Consider the following 18,868-nt stretch of genomic DNA (forward strand, 5'->3'; position numbering starts at 1 on the left):
GGGAGAAGTGTATAACATAAAATAGGATCAGTTTTGAAAATTTGAAAACTTTAACAATAAATTCCTGGTGTTCCCACCCAACAAAGCCCTCTATGCAGATTACTGTTCACAGGTATGTACATTCCTACAGTCTTGTGTAGCCTGAAACTATACATCTAGTTATTCCGATTGTATGCACTGTAATGTGGTGTAAAGAGTAGGTTTCTAAAGAGTAATCTGTCAAACTGTCAAGGTATCACAACTGAAAATGGCAGTATGGCAATGCATGTATGTTAGGATACCAATAGGTAACATTGATGCTGAGCCTTGCATTGGATAGCATCAATTAATATAGTAATGTAAACATAAACTATATTATAGAAAAATGGATCCTTCATCGTCTGATTTTACTCTTGCTTTTGTTTTGTCAAACAAACCACAACTTCTCGGGCACTGACACAACCACACACCTTCCTGCACACACCCAGACACTTGAACACCCACCCACATATAGACACACCCATACAGTTGTGCATTCACTTATGGCATGGTTCAAGGACCGACCTCCCCCCAGTCACAGAAGGCCGGAGAGGATGTTAATGGCAGCCTTGGTCCCTCGTTCCCTCGTCTGGGACAGAACTCTGAGGCCCTCATCATCATGGAGTATGAGCAGATCGTGGACCCCGGACTGGAGGGGGACAAGACAGTTGATGGGGGCATGCAGATACTCAACCTGCAGTTCAATAGTCTGGATTTCATAGGTTAGTCCCACTTGCTAAGCCAGGATCTGCTGTGCTGTGAGTCACATTAGAACCCCATGTAACTCACCACCACACCCTGCTTTTGTTAGTTTGTTGTTTAACGCCACACTCAGCAATATTCCAGCTATATGGTAGCAGTCAGTAAATAATTGAGTCTGGACCAGACAGTCCAGTGATCAACAGCATGAGCATCAATCTACACAACTGGGATATGATATGACTTGTCAGCCAAGTCAGCGAGCCTGACCACCCAATCCCATTAGTCACCTCTTACAACAAGCATGGGTCACTGAAGACCAGTTCTAAGTTGGTTCTTGATGAGTACACACCCTAATCCTCAGTTTGACCAATGTGATAAAGGTCTACTGTGCTGATTCAGGATGCCTCTCACCTGAAGGTGACATGCAGTGATAGAACTTAAGTACTGTTTAAAATGTTTTTCTGTTACTCTTCCTTTTTAGACTGAAAATGACTGGCAGAGGTTTTTGTGCCTTTGTTTTTTGTTGGCATTGGCTTTAGCTAAACAATGATGTGATATCAGAAATTTACTTCACTTCCATTACTAGTTAGCCCAGAAAACAAATTACTGGTTTGTACAATTTTTCTTTTGCAATAAAAAGTCAATGATAGAAATCTTCCAATGACGCTTTCTTCATGGCCTTGGGGAATATTTTTGAGGCACTTATCATGAAAAAGTCAAGGTCACTAGATAGAGGAACAGTTTGTGGTTAGTGTTCTTTTAATCAATAAGAAAACCTTATAGATGGTTATATATACCATCTCTGGGAAGGGGATCTGCTCTGAAAATGTTTTGGTTGAGGTGAGTCAAGGTCAAGGTCATCTTTGATGTTATTGATATTTGACTTTTTAATGTTGTTTATAAATGTTCAAAATCTTGAGGTTATGTTTATTTTTCCTTATCCTGACTCATGCTCTTTTTGCTTGTCTTCTTCTTCTTGCGAACATAGTGGAACACTTGTATCTCCCTAATTGAAGCTCCCTTCAATTTAAAATCACTAATTAGTATTCACCACGAGTTACCTCCTTTCCACAAGCGCGGGAACGAGGGCGCCACCTCTACCCATGTGCCTCACTCTCTCCTTCTTCGCCCAGTGAGCTGGACGTGAGAGCGCCTGTGTCTCCCGACACACTATATCCTTTGAAATATATTTAGTTAGTTACCTCGTATAGACATCTATAGAGGTTTAGCTAGTATCCTTCAAGCGATTATATATTGATATTTAGTCGTTTTCTACAGTTTATTCCACGGGGCCGTGTTTGTTTCAGTGGATTACGTTGATGAAAATTCTGTACTATTGCAGATTACGTTTTTATGCTGCTGCTGATCCGCCTTTAATATGATATGCGGCGCCATGTTTATTATATTCACATTGCAGTTCTTGGTACTAATTTATCCAATTCTACCTTTTTATTAATATTTACTGCGTTTGCTTACGCTGCAGCAGATAGGTCGCTGTATGCAGACTCTAGTATGACTGATACACGGGAACCCCTCGCCAGTCTACTGCTGTTGGCCGACTACCCTCCCGTGTGGTGTTCGCTAGAGTGGTGGAGAGGTGTGGGGCGTGATCCGCCATCTCCAGAAGCATCCTGCTTCCCCCAGACATCCCATCGTCGCAGCAGAAGACTAGAGGGTTTTTCTACCACATCTCAACAGCGGGACCGTTCCATCGCCAGTTTGGGCCTGTTTGATGATCAGCCGGTCATCATACCAGATGTACATCAAAGATTGACCGATGTCGGCTCAGATCAGCATGCAGCCTGACGTACCAACGCCAGATATGCGATGATCGTCCTGAGGGTCCCATCATTACCAACACTCACGCAGACGGCGCATCGCACCCAGGGCAGCGTCGACCTCTGAGGAAAATCAACGAAGTCTACTAGGACTTTCTCAACCCGAGATTGTTCCAGCCGATGACCTGGACCTACGATGATCAGCTGATCATCATCCCCGACGTCGCATACAAGAAGCGACCGGTGACAGCTACAGCGACATCAGCAGAGATCACCATGCAGCCTGATGCCTCTACACTGATGTCGGACGATTTTTCGGTGGACCCCTCCATTAACACCGCAGATAAAGCACCGGCGACCTCGCCGCAGACCATCCCAGAAGACATGATGCGACAAATTATGAACATCATGGAGGACCACTATATCTGCGGTAGCAGGGTCCGAACCAGCGAAGGCTCCAACGTGAACAGCACCCCCAGAGGCACCCCGTCCACGCGTAGCAGCCAGGGCGATGTCACCTTCAAGAAGGAAGTCCGGACCACCTTGACGCGAAGGACCTAGATGTACAGCCTTTCGCGAAGGCCTTTGACCAGCAAGGCGGAAAGGACCTAGATGTACAGCCTTCGCGAAGGCGGGAAAGAACCTAGATGTACGCAGCCTTCAAGCGAAGGACTTCGCGAAGGCAGGATAGATCATCACCTTATGCGGTTTCATCCCTAGATGTGGACTCGGACCATCAGACATCACGGAAGCCAGCCGAAGGTCATATCGCCGTTCCCGGACCGGACGCAGAGAGGAAGCTTCAGCGAAGGCATGCTAAGGACACCCTGAATCCAGATCATCATCATCTAGAAGGACATCGAGGGACTATACAAGAGCTTATGCCGAAACTATCAACGTTCCCTCACAAGTCTCGAGAAGATCAACCCATAGACAAGTTGATCATCGATATCAAGTATAAGAACTACAATCGTATATTGGTTCTGTTGAATCCATGACGAGGACGATGTTCGCTGGCCTAAATAGATCTAGAGCGATCAATTAGACACTTATCACCAGACTTCATTAATACGACTTCTGAATATGATAAGATGATCCATGCGCTTTCTTTTAGGCAAGCGCATGCCGATCCCACATCCTGTTAAACACAGAGGCTGTTCACGAAGCAAGCTCATATATATATTTATATATATATATATATACTAATCGGGCTTTGATTTCAATAATCTTCGCGATGGTCGCGAAGGCTAAGTGGCTCCAAGTCTACTTCACCCAGAAGATCTAGAAGGGATACTTGAGAACTTGCCGAAGTCTCCAGCGTTCACCGAGGAAGTCTCCTCCAAGGTTTCCATATACTAGCCACTTTCGTCATATATAGCTACTCGTCAGTCCGTTCAAGACATCGCATAAGTTGATTATCAACTGTATGCCAGATGCCGTCTATAAGCCTACGCGAAGATAATTGCTCAGGCTATTTACAACACAGAACGCCGCTGTATTATTAGTCAACGACATTTCATAGATCTTCACAGAAATCAACTATTCCGTATAAATTGCTAATATACAATCGGACGACGATCACGATTATCTACATGCGTGACCATTACTACATATCTGCAGACAATTCAATATCGAAATTGAACAGCAGCCTTGTTGCAGAGTATAACTCTTAATCGTCAAAGTTTCTGAGAAGAAATATGTACAACAAGTTCAACGTTAATTCTACAATTATGACGATACATTCATGTATACAGTCTACAAGCTCACAACTTGCAAGTTGTTTATACCCTTATATATAAGGAAGTCGGAATTATATTCAAAACTGAAATTACTTTCACGACAACCAGGAAAATAACCTACCCAGCATAAAATTACAGAGCGAGATATTTGGCAATGGGAGGTTTTCGGCCGATTACCATTAACCCTCGAAACCATTGGTCACTCCCGGATAACCGGGAAGTTACGGTGAAGACCGACGTTTATGCTAATATCAACGGCGACAAGAATTTATTCAAGGTGGGGTTTTTCCGCTACACCCGGTGACATCACAGCGGGTATTATACAGAATCAAAATGCCTTGTTCTGATTGGACGCGAGGGACAACGTACCTACACAGAGGTCGATCTCAATTCACAGTTCAAGACTTACGTCACAAGTGACAACTATATATCAGTGAGAAAGCAAGCCTCATTACAGTCCAGTTAACCTGAACATTCATGATTAGACTGCCTTTCTTCAAGTTAGAGACCTCCCCTGTCAAGTTAAGACGAGGGATCGGCAGTCAGGCGATTTTACATAAAGTTCAACGAGGACAGACACACCTGGTTGTGCACCTACATCGTCAAGGACTTAGCGAATTACCTAGAGCGAAGATACAAGTGGATCTAAATCCACAGCGTTTCAGACTACAGCTGAATTTCATCAAGCGACTAACACAACTAGATGGTTAGTAAACCTACTAAACTTCTGTTTGGAGAATAAAGCGGAAATTTCACCCAACCTGGGATATGAATATAGTGCTCCAACACCTCACAAGTGAGGTTTATGAACACGCCTGGATGACATACTTGGACCCCATGATACGATGATTCTATCAAGTTGGCCAGCAAGAGCACTGTAAATTTATCTCCACCAAACCAAACAGGAGGAAAAATGCAACAGATTATTTCCTCTATCATCAACTTACGCCGAGTGAAGTCTCATGTACTATATCTCCATTTGGATCAGAGCTGTCATACTACGATGCATATGCGGATGGACCTATTCCGACCCTCCATGAGCTTAATACTCATGATATTATAGCTAACTTCTACAATTGTTCTACACAAATGTGATTGAAATAATGGAGGGTTATTTCTGAAATCGATATGGTGGTTGCAAACCATTATCTGAGAGATATCACCACCGAGGCGTCTCAGGTATACACCAATTCGATCCATGGTCCTCGCTACAACAGCTGACAGTTCTCGGAGAAGATAAGTCAATCTAACAGATTTTTACTTATCTTATAACAATACTAAATAGCTTCATGCTATGTATAATTTACTTAAGTTCCTTTTATCATCACAGTACTATGATTATTACATCATACAATATATAAGTTAACAACTCTACAGAGTTTGTTATTATATATATTTACCTTAAGTTATTCATATCTTAAGAGTAATACTATGGTTACATGATAAATGCATTAGCTAACAAACTCTACAGAGTTTTTGGCTATTTTATACATAGCTTAAGTTAATTAAGCTAACAAACTCTCGGAGTTTTACTATTATATAGGTGGCAAGCTAATTATACCTTAAGCATGGTACTATACTCATATTATTAAAAATATATTGGCTAACAAACTCTAAGGAGTTTTGCTATTATATAGGTAGCAAAGCTTATTCATATCTTAAGCTTAGTACTATGTTTATATCATATAAGTAGATTAGCTAACAAACTCTAAAGAGTTTTTGCTATAAGTATCATCATATTTCTAAGCAATATGGTTATATTATAACATGTATTAGCTAACAAACTCTACAGAGTTTTAGCTATTATATATGTAACTTAAGCTTATTCATATCTTAAAGCAGTACTATGTTTATATCATATAGGTATATTAGCTATCAAACGCTAAAGGGGTTTTTGCTATTATATATTTCGCTTAAGTTTCATCATATATTTTAAGCTTTATGGTTACATTATAACATGTATTAGCTAACAAACTCTACGGAGTTCTTGCTTTTATATATGTAGCTTAAGTTTTCCTTCATAAGCTCAATACTAGGTTTATATCATAGCTAACAAACTCTAAAGGGTTGTTTTCGCTATTATACAATTAGCTTAAGTTTCATCATATCTTAAGCAGTATGTTTACATTATAAAAGGTATTAGCTAACAAAACTTCGACGGAGTTTTGTTATTATATATATATATAGCTTAAGTTTCATCATAACTTAAGCTCAGTACTATGTTTTAACATAAAAGTATATTAGTTAATAAACTCTAAGGAGTTTATTTTGCTATATACTTTTTAGCTTAAGTCTAATCTTATCTTAAGCTTAGTACTATGGTTACACTATAAACATATTAGCTAATAAACTCTACAGAGTTTTTGGCTATTATATATGTAGCTTAAGTTAATAATATCTTAAGCACAATACTATACTCATATTGTAAAATATATTAGCTAACAAACTCTCCACTTGAGTTTTGCTATTATATATGTAGCTTAAGTTCATTATATCTTAAGCACACTACTATACTCATATTGTAAAATATATTAGCTAACAAACTCCCACGGAGTTTTGCTATTATATATGTAGCTTAAGTTAATTATATCTTAAGCACACTACTATACTCATATTGTAAAATATATTAGCTAACAAAACCCTACAGAGTTTTGCTATATATATGTAGCTTAAGTTAATTATATCTTAAGCTCAGTACTATACTAATATTATAAATATATATTAGCTAACAAACTCTACAGAGTTTGGCTATTATATATGTAGCTTAAGTTAATTATAGCTTAAGCACAATACTATACTCATATTATAAAAATATATTAGCTAACAAACTCTACAGAGTTTGGCTATTATATATGTAGCTTAAGTTAATTATAGCTTAAGCACAGTACTATACTCATATTATAAAAATATATTAGCTAACAAACTCTACAGAGTTTTTGCTATTATATATGTAGCTAAAGCTTATTCATATCTTAAGCTCAGCATTATATCTATATCATATAAGTATATTAACTAACAAACTCTAAAAGAGTTTGCTATTATATAATTAGCTTAAGTTTAATCATATCTTAAGCTTAGTACTATGTTATATCTTAAAGTATTTTAGCTAACAAACTCTAAGGAGTTTATACTAGCATATTAACAAGCTTAAGTCTATTAGTCTTAAGCATTGTATTAATGTTATATATACTTTATCATAATAAGTACATGGTAATAACCTTTATATGGCAGCTGATAAGTTAGCAGCAGGAATTCATCAGTTCAGTGCCTTTATGAAGTTCCCATAGGGTTATTACAATCATCACAGTTCAAATCACTAATTATTAAAAATCCAAAGTATTAGATATTCCCACCTCCGTTCAGTAGAGGGATGCTACAAGCAAAAAAGAGCATGAGTCAGGATAAGGAAAATATGTAATTTTGGAGTAAAATTGATATTTTATACTTATCCTGACTCATGAGGTCAGCCTCCCATCCTCCCCAAATAACACACTTTGGATTTCCTGTAAATTCAAATGTTGGGCTCAGTATATGAGGAGAGAGTGAGGCACATGGGTAGAGGTGGCGCCCTCGTTCCCGAGCTTGTGGAAAGGAGGTAACTCGTGGTGAATACTAATTAGTGATTTTAAATTGAAGGGAGCTTCAATTAGGGAGATACAAGTGTTCCACTATGTTCGCAAGAAGAAGAAGACAAGCAAAAAGAGCATGAGTCAGGATAAGTATAAAATATCAATTTTACTCCAAAAATTACATTTTTAGGGTGGGGGAATTGCTTGCAAAACATCTAGTTTAGGCTTATACCTTTGTTACAGTATTTTACTTTTACTGATTACACAATAGATCGTTTTTAATGTATTCCAGCAAACCAGGAAACCATTGTAGAGATTCTCAGTTTCTTGAAGAGAGCATTCCCATCCTCCAGCGATAAACAGTCCTCCAGACCGCCACAGGACAGACGGCAGTCGAAACGCCAAGACTCCATCATTGTACGTGTAGTCTTCATCATTGCTGTGTCAAATCACTAAGTATCGTTATGATATCCAAGCACCGAATAGCCCATGCATGTGTTCTTAATGGATTTGGAAAAGGTCCTGAATCCCTGCACATATGCAGTTACTGGGGAAGCAGAGCAAATACATCACCACCCCTCTGCCACCCCACACCACTACACCACACCGCAAACATTTTTGTACTTGTAGTCAGAGGAAACATTTTGGTGCTTGTAGTCAGGTCATGTGTTCTGCTACTTGCAGTCAGGTCATGTGTTCTGCTACTTGTAGACAGGTCATGTGTTCGCTACTTGTAGTCAGGTCATGTGTTCCTGCTACTTGTAGTCAGGTCATGTGTTCTGCTACTTTCTAGTCATCAGAGGAAACATTTTGGTGCTTGTAGTCAGGTCATGTGTTCTGCTACTTGTAGTCAGGTCATGTGTTCTGCTACTTTCTAGTCATCAGAGGAAACATTTTGGTGCTTGTAGTCAGGTCATGTGTTCTGCTACTTGTAGTCAGGTCATGTGTTCTGCTACTTGTAGTCAGGTCATGTGTTCTGCTACTTGCAGTCAGGTCATGTGTTCTGCTACTTTCTAGTCATCAGAGGAAACATTTTGGTGCTTGCAGTCAGGTCATGTGTTCTGCTACTTGTAGTCAGGTCATGTGTTCTGCTACTTGTAATCAGGTCATGTGTTCTGCTACTTTCTAGTCATCAGAGGAAACATTTTGGTGCTTGTAGTCAGGTCATGTGTTCTGCTACTTGTAGTCAGGTCATGTGTTCTGCTACTTTCTAGTCATCAGAGGAAACATTTTGGTGCTTGTAGTCAGGTCATGTGTTCTGCTACTTTTAGTCAGGTCATGTGTTCCGCTACTTGTAGTCAGGTCATGTGTTCTGCTACTTGTAGTCAGGTCATGTGTTCCGCTACTTCTAGTCAGGTCATGTGTTCTGCTACTTTCTAGTCATCAGAGGAAACATTTTGGTACTTGTAGTCAGGTCATGTGTTCTGCTTCTTGTAGTCAGGTCATGTGTTCTGCTACTTGTAGTCAGGTCATGTGTTCTGCTACTTGTAGTCAGGTTGTAGCCAGGCCATGTGTTCTGCTACTTGTAGTCAGGTCATGTGCTCTGCTGCTTGTAGTCAGGTTGTAGCCAGGTCATGTGTTCCGCTACTTGTAGTCAGGTCATGTGTTCTGCTACTTGTAGTCCGAGGAAACATTTTGGTACTTGTAATCAGATCATACAACTGAAGTCATAGGTGGTCTAACATTTGATGAATGCCCAATGCCTGTGACACTATGGAATGTGTCTCTGGATGCTGAGATTAAAACAATCATTCACAATGAATCCTGATTGTAAATGGTTTTGAAACTTAGTTCCAGCCCAAGAAGGACAAGTTGATGGTGACAGCTGACTTTAAGAGGCTGAACATCCTGCTGCCTCGCTTCAGTGAGAAGGACGCGCGAAAGGTTGGGAAGAAGGTTGCCACAGCAACCATGTCCACGGCCAAGATAGAGGCCAGTCTAGGTAATGGCCAGTTTCGCGTCTGTAGTTCTAAGTACAGAAGTAAATTTGAATGCATTTCAAGTTTACTTCATTCAAATTCTTCATTTGCCTTTGACCAATCCACCTACAAATTAACTTTGAAAAGACCCACTGATTTAGGATGTTGTCTGTCTGACCACTTTTTCAAGTAAAGCCTTTATTTAAGGTTGCCACAAGTTAGGAAAAGAAGTTTTGAGTCTGGGTATTAAGATATGGAAGGGTAACTTCAATGCACATATGTTTTGTTTGCCTTAAGTGGTTTCTCATCCGCCATGTTCCAGATGACAGTTGGCAGATAGAAGGCAGTCTGGGTGGTCTCCACTTGACCGATGTCACACCAGAAGGCAGTCTCTACCAGCAGGTATTCAGTGTTGGGGAAAGCCAGCTAGACCAATCAGAAGGACTCATTTCTCCCCGAACCATTCCGTCTGCTATGTACCAAACTGCTCGAGATGAAACTGTGTTCACTGATGCTGTTCATGCTAAGGGTAGCTCAAAGAAGGCCCTTTCTTTCAACGTGAAGAAAACATTGCTTGAAGGAGCCGGGATGGAACATTTGGGCATTCTTTCCCAGAATCGGATGAAATTTACGCTGACTTTACCATGGCATCTGTATATTATACACATTAAGCCACAGTTCCTCAATGAGCTGATGGACTGTATGTCAGAATTCAAGGACTACATGTCTGACTTGCCTCCTCTATAGGCAAGGCTGCAACAGAAGTAGCTATGGGTCTGGTCGGAGGTCGAGTTGACCGCGAAGGACATGACCTCAGCACCAGCACTTTCAACAGAGATGTGTCTCTGGGGGATTTAACAGACACTGTATTGTTAGACAACACGTTTGGATCTGTTACTGATCTGTCCAGTCAGAGAGATTCTTGTATGAAGTTTACAGCTCGAATGGAAACTCCAATCATAGCCCTTCCACGAACCCCTACAAGTTACCAGGTCCTTCTAGCTCACCTCGGTGAGATAACCGTGTCCAACTCTAGTCTCACCGAGTCCAGCACAGCATCAACGCTACATGACTCTATGGACCACAGTGAAGAGGTACATATATCTTTGAGGAACATGAATCTGTATTCTCTTGATCTGGAGAAGTACAATACTCAAGTAGGGCAGAGCATATCGGCAACGCTAATGGGAAAGTCCTACTACAGTCTATCGTACGAACTTGGTGTGCCCATTTTGTATGACACAGCAGTTGATTTAGTGATTGCCAAAGAAACAACTGAAGTGCCAATAATCAACCCTGAGGTTACAAACAATGACTTCCCACCTAGGACTCCTAAAAAATCTGTGCAGCCAGCTCAGATAAGCAATGTGTTAAATGTAAGTGCCAAAATCTCTCCGGCGGTGAAGTTGGTGTTGTCAAAGGAGGTGTACGAGCAGATACTGCAGACTCTGGACAACCTGACGTACAGCGAGGACGACTATGCTCCTGATGCATCTGATGATTCCACATACTCTGGAAGACCTGCTGCTGGTGCTGCTGCTTGTGAAGGACAATCTGAATCTCATGCAAACTTGGCTATGCAAGAGTCATCTTTACAGGAGGGATTTCTTGCAAAACATTTCCATTTTGAAGTCCCTCTGTTTGAAGTTGAACTTAAGGGGAATTTCGGGGAGGGGGAGCAAGGATTAGTTGATCTCAAGCTGACTGACTTTTCTATGAATTATGCCAAAGATAATAAAGTTGTGACAGAAATGCAGCTCCGACTGAGATCCCTGTCAATGGATGATTTGTTAGAATCCGAGAAATCAGCTCATAGACAAATCATGGTTTCTCGCAGCTCCCATAAAGAACCTGATGTGGAGGATGCCAAACCAAAAACATTCCTGTCGACATCTTGTCCTGATAGTACTATCATTGCCCCAGTGCCCCTCATGCCAGCATCTCTGCCATCCAGTTTCCACGAGAAGATCCCAAAACCCACATCACAGAAACAAGCCACAGCATTCTATGTTGACTTCATCCAGAAACAGAGAACGAGGGGGAAGGACAGGTCGGTTAACTGCAATTTTACCATTATTTCATTATAGGTGTGTATTCAGTCTAAGTAAACTTAGGCTCAGTATTATTCGTTACACTGCTATACTGAGTCTAACAAAACCTTGTGGAAGGTCGCGTCAGATAACCTTTTCAATTGACCAATCAGAACACAGCTTACCAAATCGCGAAAGTTGACATTCGCACATACCTTTTGAACGCCACAACAGTGAGTAAACAGTTGCTGAAAATAGCGTTTTGTCAGTATTCAAGCATGTCAGCTTGCTGAAATATTAGCTAATGATAGCCATGTCAACAGAAACCCCAAAGCATATATACTGCAGGGCAAATATTAGTTTCTCGTACAGACCCTGAAGCAAATATATCCAAGAAAGCCCACACAAGTCTACAAAATGTGGCAAGTCTAGATTTCCTCAGCTTCAGCTTCTGAAAATGAAGAAAGTCTCAGGGCTCCTTTTCATTATATAATTTTTTTTTACTATGAACTTTTTTCAGTATAATATGTTCATTTCAGAGACTAGTTGTTAGTCTAGGCAAATATCTGTGTTTTATGCAATTTTCATTTGTTGGGAGATCAGTGTTGGCGAACAGGGAAGAGAAAATCCATTTTTTAAGTCCCGCCGAACCCTAAATAGTAGCTGTTGTCTGATTGGTTAAATCCGTTCGTCCGTCTCGCGTTTGATTGGACAGTCATAGGTCGCTCAAAGGTTACCGGACGCAACCTTCCACAAGGTTTTGTTAGACTCAGTATAGCAGTGTCACGAATAATACTGAGTCTAAGTTTACTTAGACTGGGTGTGTATTTTGTTGTCACAAAACAATAGTGTCACACTGGTCAAGCAGAATTTTCAAAACTGAGAATCTGGTGAAAAAAAAGGTTCTCGACAGTTTGGTTATTTTTTCTTGTTCGAGTATATTTATAGCGGCAAATCGCTCTACTTTTTGTGTAAGTGTAGACTCTTCAAAAATGTGCATTTTCAATGCCAACTCCATTACCCTGCTATTTCACATACATGAGCAAAGTGGATGAAGCGCACATACAAGGAGTTTGAAATCTGTGTATCGGGTTGACTGTAGCTAAGTGGGACTGGGTTGCCAGGCGGCCAGTGTGTTCTGTATGAGAGCCATGAGTAAGTCAAGCTTCTGTTTACCTCAATATGAGTTTGGCAGCATAACTGTCACAATGTTGTATGCCAGCATACCTTGTCACATGGGAAGCAGGTGTTTGTTGGAGGTTTTACAGCCCACTTCCTCTTCTCTGATAACTGCGGATCATCATACAGTCTTAATATCTACATACCAATATCTTGTATTATCTGATTACTTCTCATCTACAGTACTTTGTGGTTTTGTGACTGAAATTGAGTTTATATGGATTCCAGTTTGAAAATCAGAACAGAACAGTCTTTTTAGAGCCAAGTGAAACATGGTGGTAATGACAGTTAGCAGACAAATATATGTGTAGAGTTTAAAAATTCTTAAGAAATAAATATGATTATGAAGCGGGACACAGAGGGACTATATTTGTTGAACATACAGATATGATAACCCACTGTTTCAGGGAGATGTTCCCCCAGACCCCGCCTCCGTCCCCCACCCTCAATGACATCCTCAACCCCGAGGAACTGCCAATAGAGGATCTTGTCCACATTGATGTGGTGCTCGTTGACAAGAAGTCCCCAGACTATACAACAAAATATGACAAGGTATACGTGCATGATATGCAGGATTTCAGTTCTCAAATTTTCAAGTATTTTCATTCAACTGCCAAAGATGAATTCACTTTGCAGAGTTGTGTCCCTTGGGTGTATCTGATAGTTATTAGTTGTAGTTTCGAATCCTATTCCATTACCTGCATAACATTGGGCTTTTGTCCCACATCAAGCTGACTCACCGTGATATAACTGAAATAGTTACTCACATGGTCAAAATTACAGCAGTTGTTTGGCTCATTTCACAAAAAAATAATTATGCAAATAATGTGGGTTCCTGTCATACCTCTTCCCCTTGGCTGATGTTTGTATATTGATGTTCTTTGCTGTTGCCTCATGCTAAATACAGGGGAAGGGGAAACCAGTTGTAGTGTTCATTTGTCAAAGACCCACGCTTGATTTCCACAGGTACTGTGTCAAGAAATTAATCATGAATGTAGCAGCATAATACCCTACTCATCTGTGAAGCATGGAATATTTCAGATCAGACCTTCCCTATTTCATAACTCTTTTAATGACTTGACAATTATTTCCTGGACCAGACAAACCGCTTCATTGATGTCAACTTCAGCTGCCTGGAGATGACTTTCAACCTGCAGACATGGGTGGTCCTCCTCGACTTCCTGGGGATGGGGGCCAAGGTCCATGACACCGAGTCCGACACTTCCTTCCTTGACCCCACATCAGAAGGGGACAGCACCCTCAACACACCTGAGACAGGTAATCTCTAGCAGAATCCGAGACTCTAAAGGTCTAAGAGATTTGAGACATTAAAAATGTAATTTAAAAAAATTTGATGTCTTCTAACTTGATATTTTATAAATATGATGTTGAGGAGAGGTATTATGACATGACTGAACTAAATATCCCTTCCAAAAATGAATTTGTTGCATGCACCCACACATGCACGCATGCATGCACACACAAGCATACATATACACTCACACATGCGCACACATACACGTTTAGTTATTAGCAAGTACATTATCATCACAATTACTGTGAAAAAGTGCAAAATGGCATAAATCCTGCCTCAAATCTTTCCTCACCCTCATATCTTCCCTTTCCAGAGGAGGTGGTTAATCAGGAGATCAACTTCGCCGTGGAGAGCTTCACCCTGATCCTCAACAAACCGGAGTATGAGCTGGCGCAAGTGTCCATGACCAACCTCCACTCCCACATCAGCAAGCGGGACTTCAACATGTCTTGTCGGGGTCAGCTGGGTAGCCTGTCTCTCTCTGACCACTCACCCCATGGGGAGCTCTACCAGCAGAGGTTCATCACCCTGGGCAGACAGGCGCTGGAGTTTGATTTCTTCAAGTATGTAGCTTCTTTGATACCTGTCGTAGTCTTTCACATAGTTATCATTGTAGTCTGCTTGTGTTTAGATGACTTTTCCTAAAACAATGTCGCTAGTCAGCTGTTTTGTTGACAGCCAGGCCATGGAAGATTTAGATACCACCATGACCTGTGCTATTTCTATTGATCTCGGGGGTCCAATCTACAACTAGCATGTGTAAAAACAGGAACAGTAGCATGATAAACTGTAGTGTAGCAATATTTGTAAATCTGCTAATCCTTTGTGGGTGGGAGACCAAGAGTTACATTGACATGTGCAGATTCTTTTTCAGAAGACGTCCTCCTTGGGGTACATATAAGCATGAAAATGTCCATTTTAAAAACCTATGACAGTTGTAACAATATTTTAATAATATACATTTACAAAGCAAAAAATTCGTTTTTGTCTTGTGAGACCACCCCTACAGGGCCCCCCCCCCCCGAGCTCCCTACAGCCAAGAGCAGGTAACTCTCGCTGTCTACCTCGTACCTCACTTTTCATGCTGTCGTTTCTCAGGAAGGACGTGTGTGTGTTCATTCTCAGGAATCTTTCCCTGTCCCTAGGAAGATGAGTGATAAGAATCAAATACTGTATGTATGGTTCCTTTATTTACGCACGGGCGTTAGATGGAATTCATATCTTGGTATTTTCATTCATGAACTGTTGTAACTTTGCTGGTGGGTCGTCTGTTTTCCTGCCAGGTAAGATGGCGGACCACATGCTTTCCTCTCCCTTCCTTTCTTATTGTTAGCGCTAGGCTTACTCTATGGTTGGGAGTTTCTATATAATTTTTTTCATATTATATAGTAGACTTGCCATAATATTCTCGTTTTCAGCGAAATTACGGTAGGTCATCATTGAGTGAGATCGTAATCGTGGTCGTTTCTTATCACCTTTGTTTTGCTCATTCTCTATACAGTACGCAGGCTATATAGCGTAGCACTTATTCTGCTTTACATGTTAGCGTGTTAGTTGATTAAATTGCTTTGGCTATTAGCATTTAATATTGCCCGTGCGCTGTATTTCTTGCTGTTTGCTTGTGTATATATGCATACCCCGTCAACAGCTACCTGCTAGTAAAATGGCATGGTTCTGTTTGTTGCTGCTCCAACACTGCGTTATTGCCACCTGGTGTGTTTGAGTTGTCTTGCGGAGGAAGTGCATGACGATCAGGGGTGCGCTATCCATCTCGCTTTTACACCAAAGGCTCAAATAAGCGGGCATACATATTGGAGACCAACTTGCTGCAGGTGTAGATTGAAGCCCGTCTAAGAAATCTTCCTAATATAAGAGTTTTTCTTTTTCCACCTGTGCCTTCAAAGAGGCAGGGAGTTAGCGGGCTAGAGTGGTTGAGTCTACTCCAATCTCAGCCTCCCCTGCACCTCCATCTGTCAATGTCAATGCACCTGTATTAACCTTATATACTTTGTTGCTTTGTTGTAGCAACAGATGTCGTCTGTGAAATCCTTGATAGCCAGTGCGATGTCTGGGCTCCACCAGGAGCTCAGCAACCTGCCTGTCATCAGGGTTGGATTGGATACATCTGTGGGGTTGGATCGCGCCCTAACCGACAGGAGCCTAGGCTTTCGAGGTCTGGGGGATGAGAGCCTGGCCTCTGGTTCCTCCTCGGGCACTCTGATCCGAGCCGGCTCGCGGTGATGTGTTGTCTGGGGAACCTCGTGGCGTGCCAGGCCTCTGGTTCAGTGGAGTCGGCACAGGTTCGTCTCACACCGCAGTGGCATGATGCTATCAGGTTCATGTGTTAGCCAGATAATGAGTGCCAACTCTGACTGCCTCTTGCTTAGTTTTCGCTGGTTACGCAACAGGCACTTATGTCACTGCACTACCGGATGGGTTCTACCCTGTTGTTTCCAGGGCATTGACAGCTGTACGGGAGGTCGCAGAGGCAGTAGGCACCCTCAAGGATTCGACGCCCTTGTTGGAGCAATCCTCCAATTCTCGAGCTGTCCCGCAGGGGACCAAGCGCAAACAGTCCACACACTGCTTACCGTTGGGATCCACTGCCTTCTGCCCAGCGTCCCTGTCCCTGTCCTAGGGGAGTGGGAGAAAGTCACAGCAAATCCCTGGGTTCTGTTAAACTCTGTGCCGAATTCCAGTCATTGCTGGACGAGGCAACCATTCAGGTGTTCCTATTGGGCAGGAAAATGCGGGGTTTTACTCCACCTATTTCCTGGGTACCAAGAAGAATGGAGTTCAAACCTATACTAATCTTAGGGCTGAACGACATGATAGAGGTTTCGTCTTTCAAGATGGAGACACTAAGATCAGTGATCTCATCTGTAGAGGCTCAATCGACCTCAAGAACGTGTACCTTTATAACCCGATGCTCCCCGAGTTCAGGAAATACCTCAGGTTTTTTCCTTCGACGGGAAGTGTTATCAGGTTTGTGTGCTCCCCTTCCGCATCACCAAGGGCGTTCACCTAACTCATGCTATCATAACACGAGGTCGCGGGGCTGGGGCAAGTGTTGTCACTGTATCTAGGCGACTGGCTACTCCAGCGCTTGCCATGCAATCCTTTCGTGATGAGTGTTCTCACCAAAGCGGAATGGATTGGGTTATCAATCTCAAGAAATCAGAACTGGTGTCTACACAGATTGGTTTTCTGGGGAGAGGGTCGGGACACCGCGTAGCGTGGTATCCCCATCTCCAAACCGCTTTTCAAGGGTTCAGAAGGGTTGCTTTGCAATCTCTAGATTTCACCGTGGCTTCGACACGGACATGGCTCCAGTTGCTAGGCAACATGGTGACAGTAGTCATTATCTGGCGTGCGCGTCCGAGGATGCGGCTTTACAGCGGGCATTAGCACAGCTGTGGTCTCACTCAGAGAGTTGCAAGACCATTTTCCACATTCAGAGTGGTTGGTTCCTCACTTGAAGTGGACAAACGCCGGGAATCTACCCAGGGGTTCCTGGGAGACCCGGCATCATCGATCATGAGTCAAACAGATGCCTCCCTCACAAGCTAAAATGTAACACATGTTCAATTGTTCTACTGTTATGGCAGTGGAGCGGCTGGCATTCGGTGAACAAACAGAAGCCATTTCAAGGTGTGTCTTGTCTCTGGGCTATATTCCCCATGGGTTTTAATTACTCCAGATGGGTTGTAAACTCATTACGGTAAGGGCAGTGACCACACCAAAGTCATATGGTGACGCACAGCAGTGTGAAGATCTTCTCCAGAGGCTATTTAGAGCCATCGGCGTGTTCATCCGTTACCCGATTAAGCGGAACAAACACTCCCGCGTCGTGTACGGTTTTTGCCACACTGTTCTCCACACAGTGGGTAGGAGTTGTAACTCTTTAGCCCGTTTGAGCTCTGAGATTACATCATTCTGCACTTCCTGGTATTGGGTTATGTCATTCTTCCTTTTTATGGGTTATGGTATATTGGTGGAGATATTTTCCAGCGCTTCAAATTGGCTTTTCTTGACGTTGGCATTAAACTTCACTCCTAATTACCATCCCACCTTGCTTGGCTGGCTGGGTGTATGTTACTACTGAATTGTTTGTTAGAGTCCCCCATACTCTTCCACCCTAGCTTCACTGGCTGGGTGTGTGTTACTTCATCCCACCACGCTTCACTGGCTGGGTGTGTGTTACTTCCATCCCACCTCGCTTCACTGGCTGGGTGTATGTTAGTTCCATTCCACGGCTGGGTATGTTACTGGGAATTGTTGTGGGAATTACTTCACTGGCTGGGGGTGTATGTTACTTGGAATTGTTGTAGAGTCCACATGCCTCTTCCAAATTGTTGGTTGGAGGTGGGGTGGATTGATCGGCTTCTAAGCCAATCAGGCGTATGAGCTTGGCATAATATACTCCCTGCCTAAACCATGCCCCAACCTGATTGACATCGGCAGTCGGGTGACTGGGTAGGTGTGTTTTGCTATCTCAATTGGTGGTAGATTCCATTGGAGAATGGGTTTAGTTTTGTCAGACAGAATGCCACTCCCGACTCACTATCTATGGGACTCTGTCTTATGCTTATATGTACCCCAAAGGAGGACTTCTTCTG

At 42.1% G+C, this 18,868-nt stretch overlaps 2 protein-coding genes across 2 annotated transcripts; both read left to right on the forward strand.

Annotated features, from left to right (window-relative positions):
- The first annotated feature begins 526 nt into the window (after window positions 1-526).
- On the forward strand, window positions 527-10,472 carry LOC124259938 (vacuolar protein sorting-associated protein 13D-like). The gene is made up of 4 exons (XM_046694161.1): window positions 527-740; window positions 8,099-8,223; window positions 9,598-9,748; window positions 10,048-10,472. The coding sequence occupies exons 1-4, from the start codon at window positions 527-529 to the stop codon at window positions 10,470-10,472; spliced, it is 915 nt and encodes a 304-aa protein (XP_046550117.1).
- Window positions 10,433-16,887, forward strand: LOC124259939 (vacuolar protein sorting-associated protein 13D-like). The gene is made up of 6 exons (XM_046694162.1): window positions 10,433-11,775; window positions 13,342-13,486; window positions 14,035-14,212; window positions 14,563-14,837; window positions 16,275-16,486; window positions 16,707-16,887. Exons 1-6 carry the CDS (start codon window positions 10,496-10,498, stop codon window positions 16,885-16,887), a joined length of 2,271 nt encoding a protein of 756 aa, XP_046550118.1. The 5' UTR covers window positions 10,433-10,495.
- Window positions 16,888-18,868: the final 1,981 nt, after the last annotated feature.

This window comes from Haliotis rubra, unplaced genomic scaffold (assembly GCF_003918875.1).
Source record: "Haliotis rubra isolate DU_JTF1 unplaced genomic scaffold, ASM391887v1 Scf743, whole genome shotgun sequence".
NCBI classification, from domain to species: Eukaryota; Metazoa; Mollusca; class Gastropoda; order Lepetellida; family Haliotidae; genus Haliotis; species Haliotis rubra.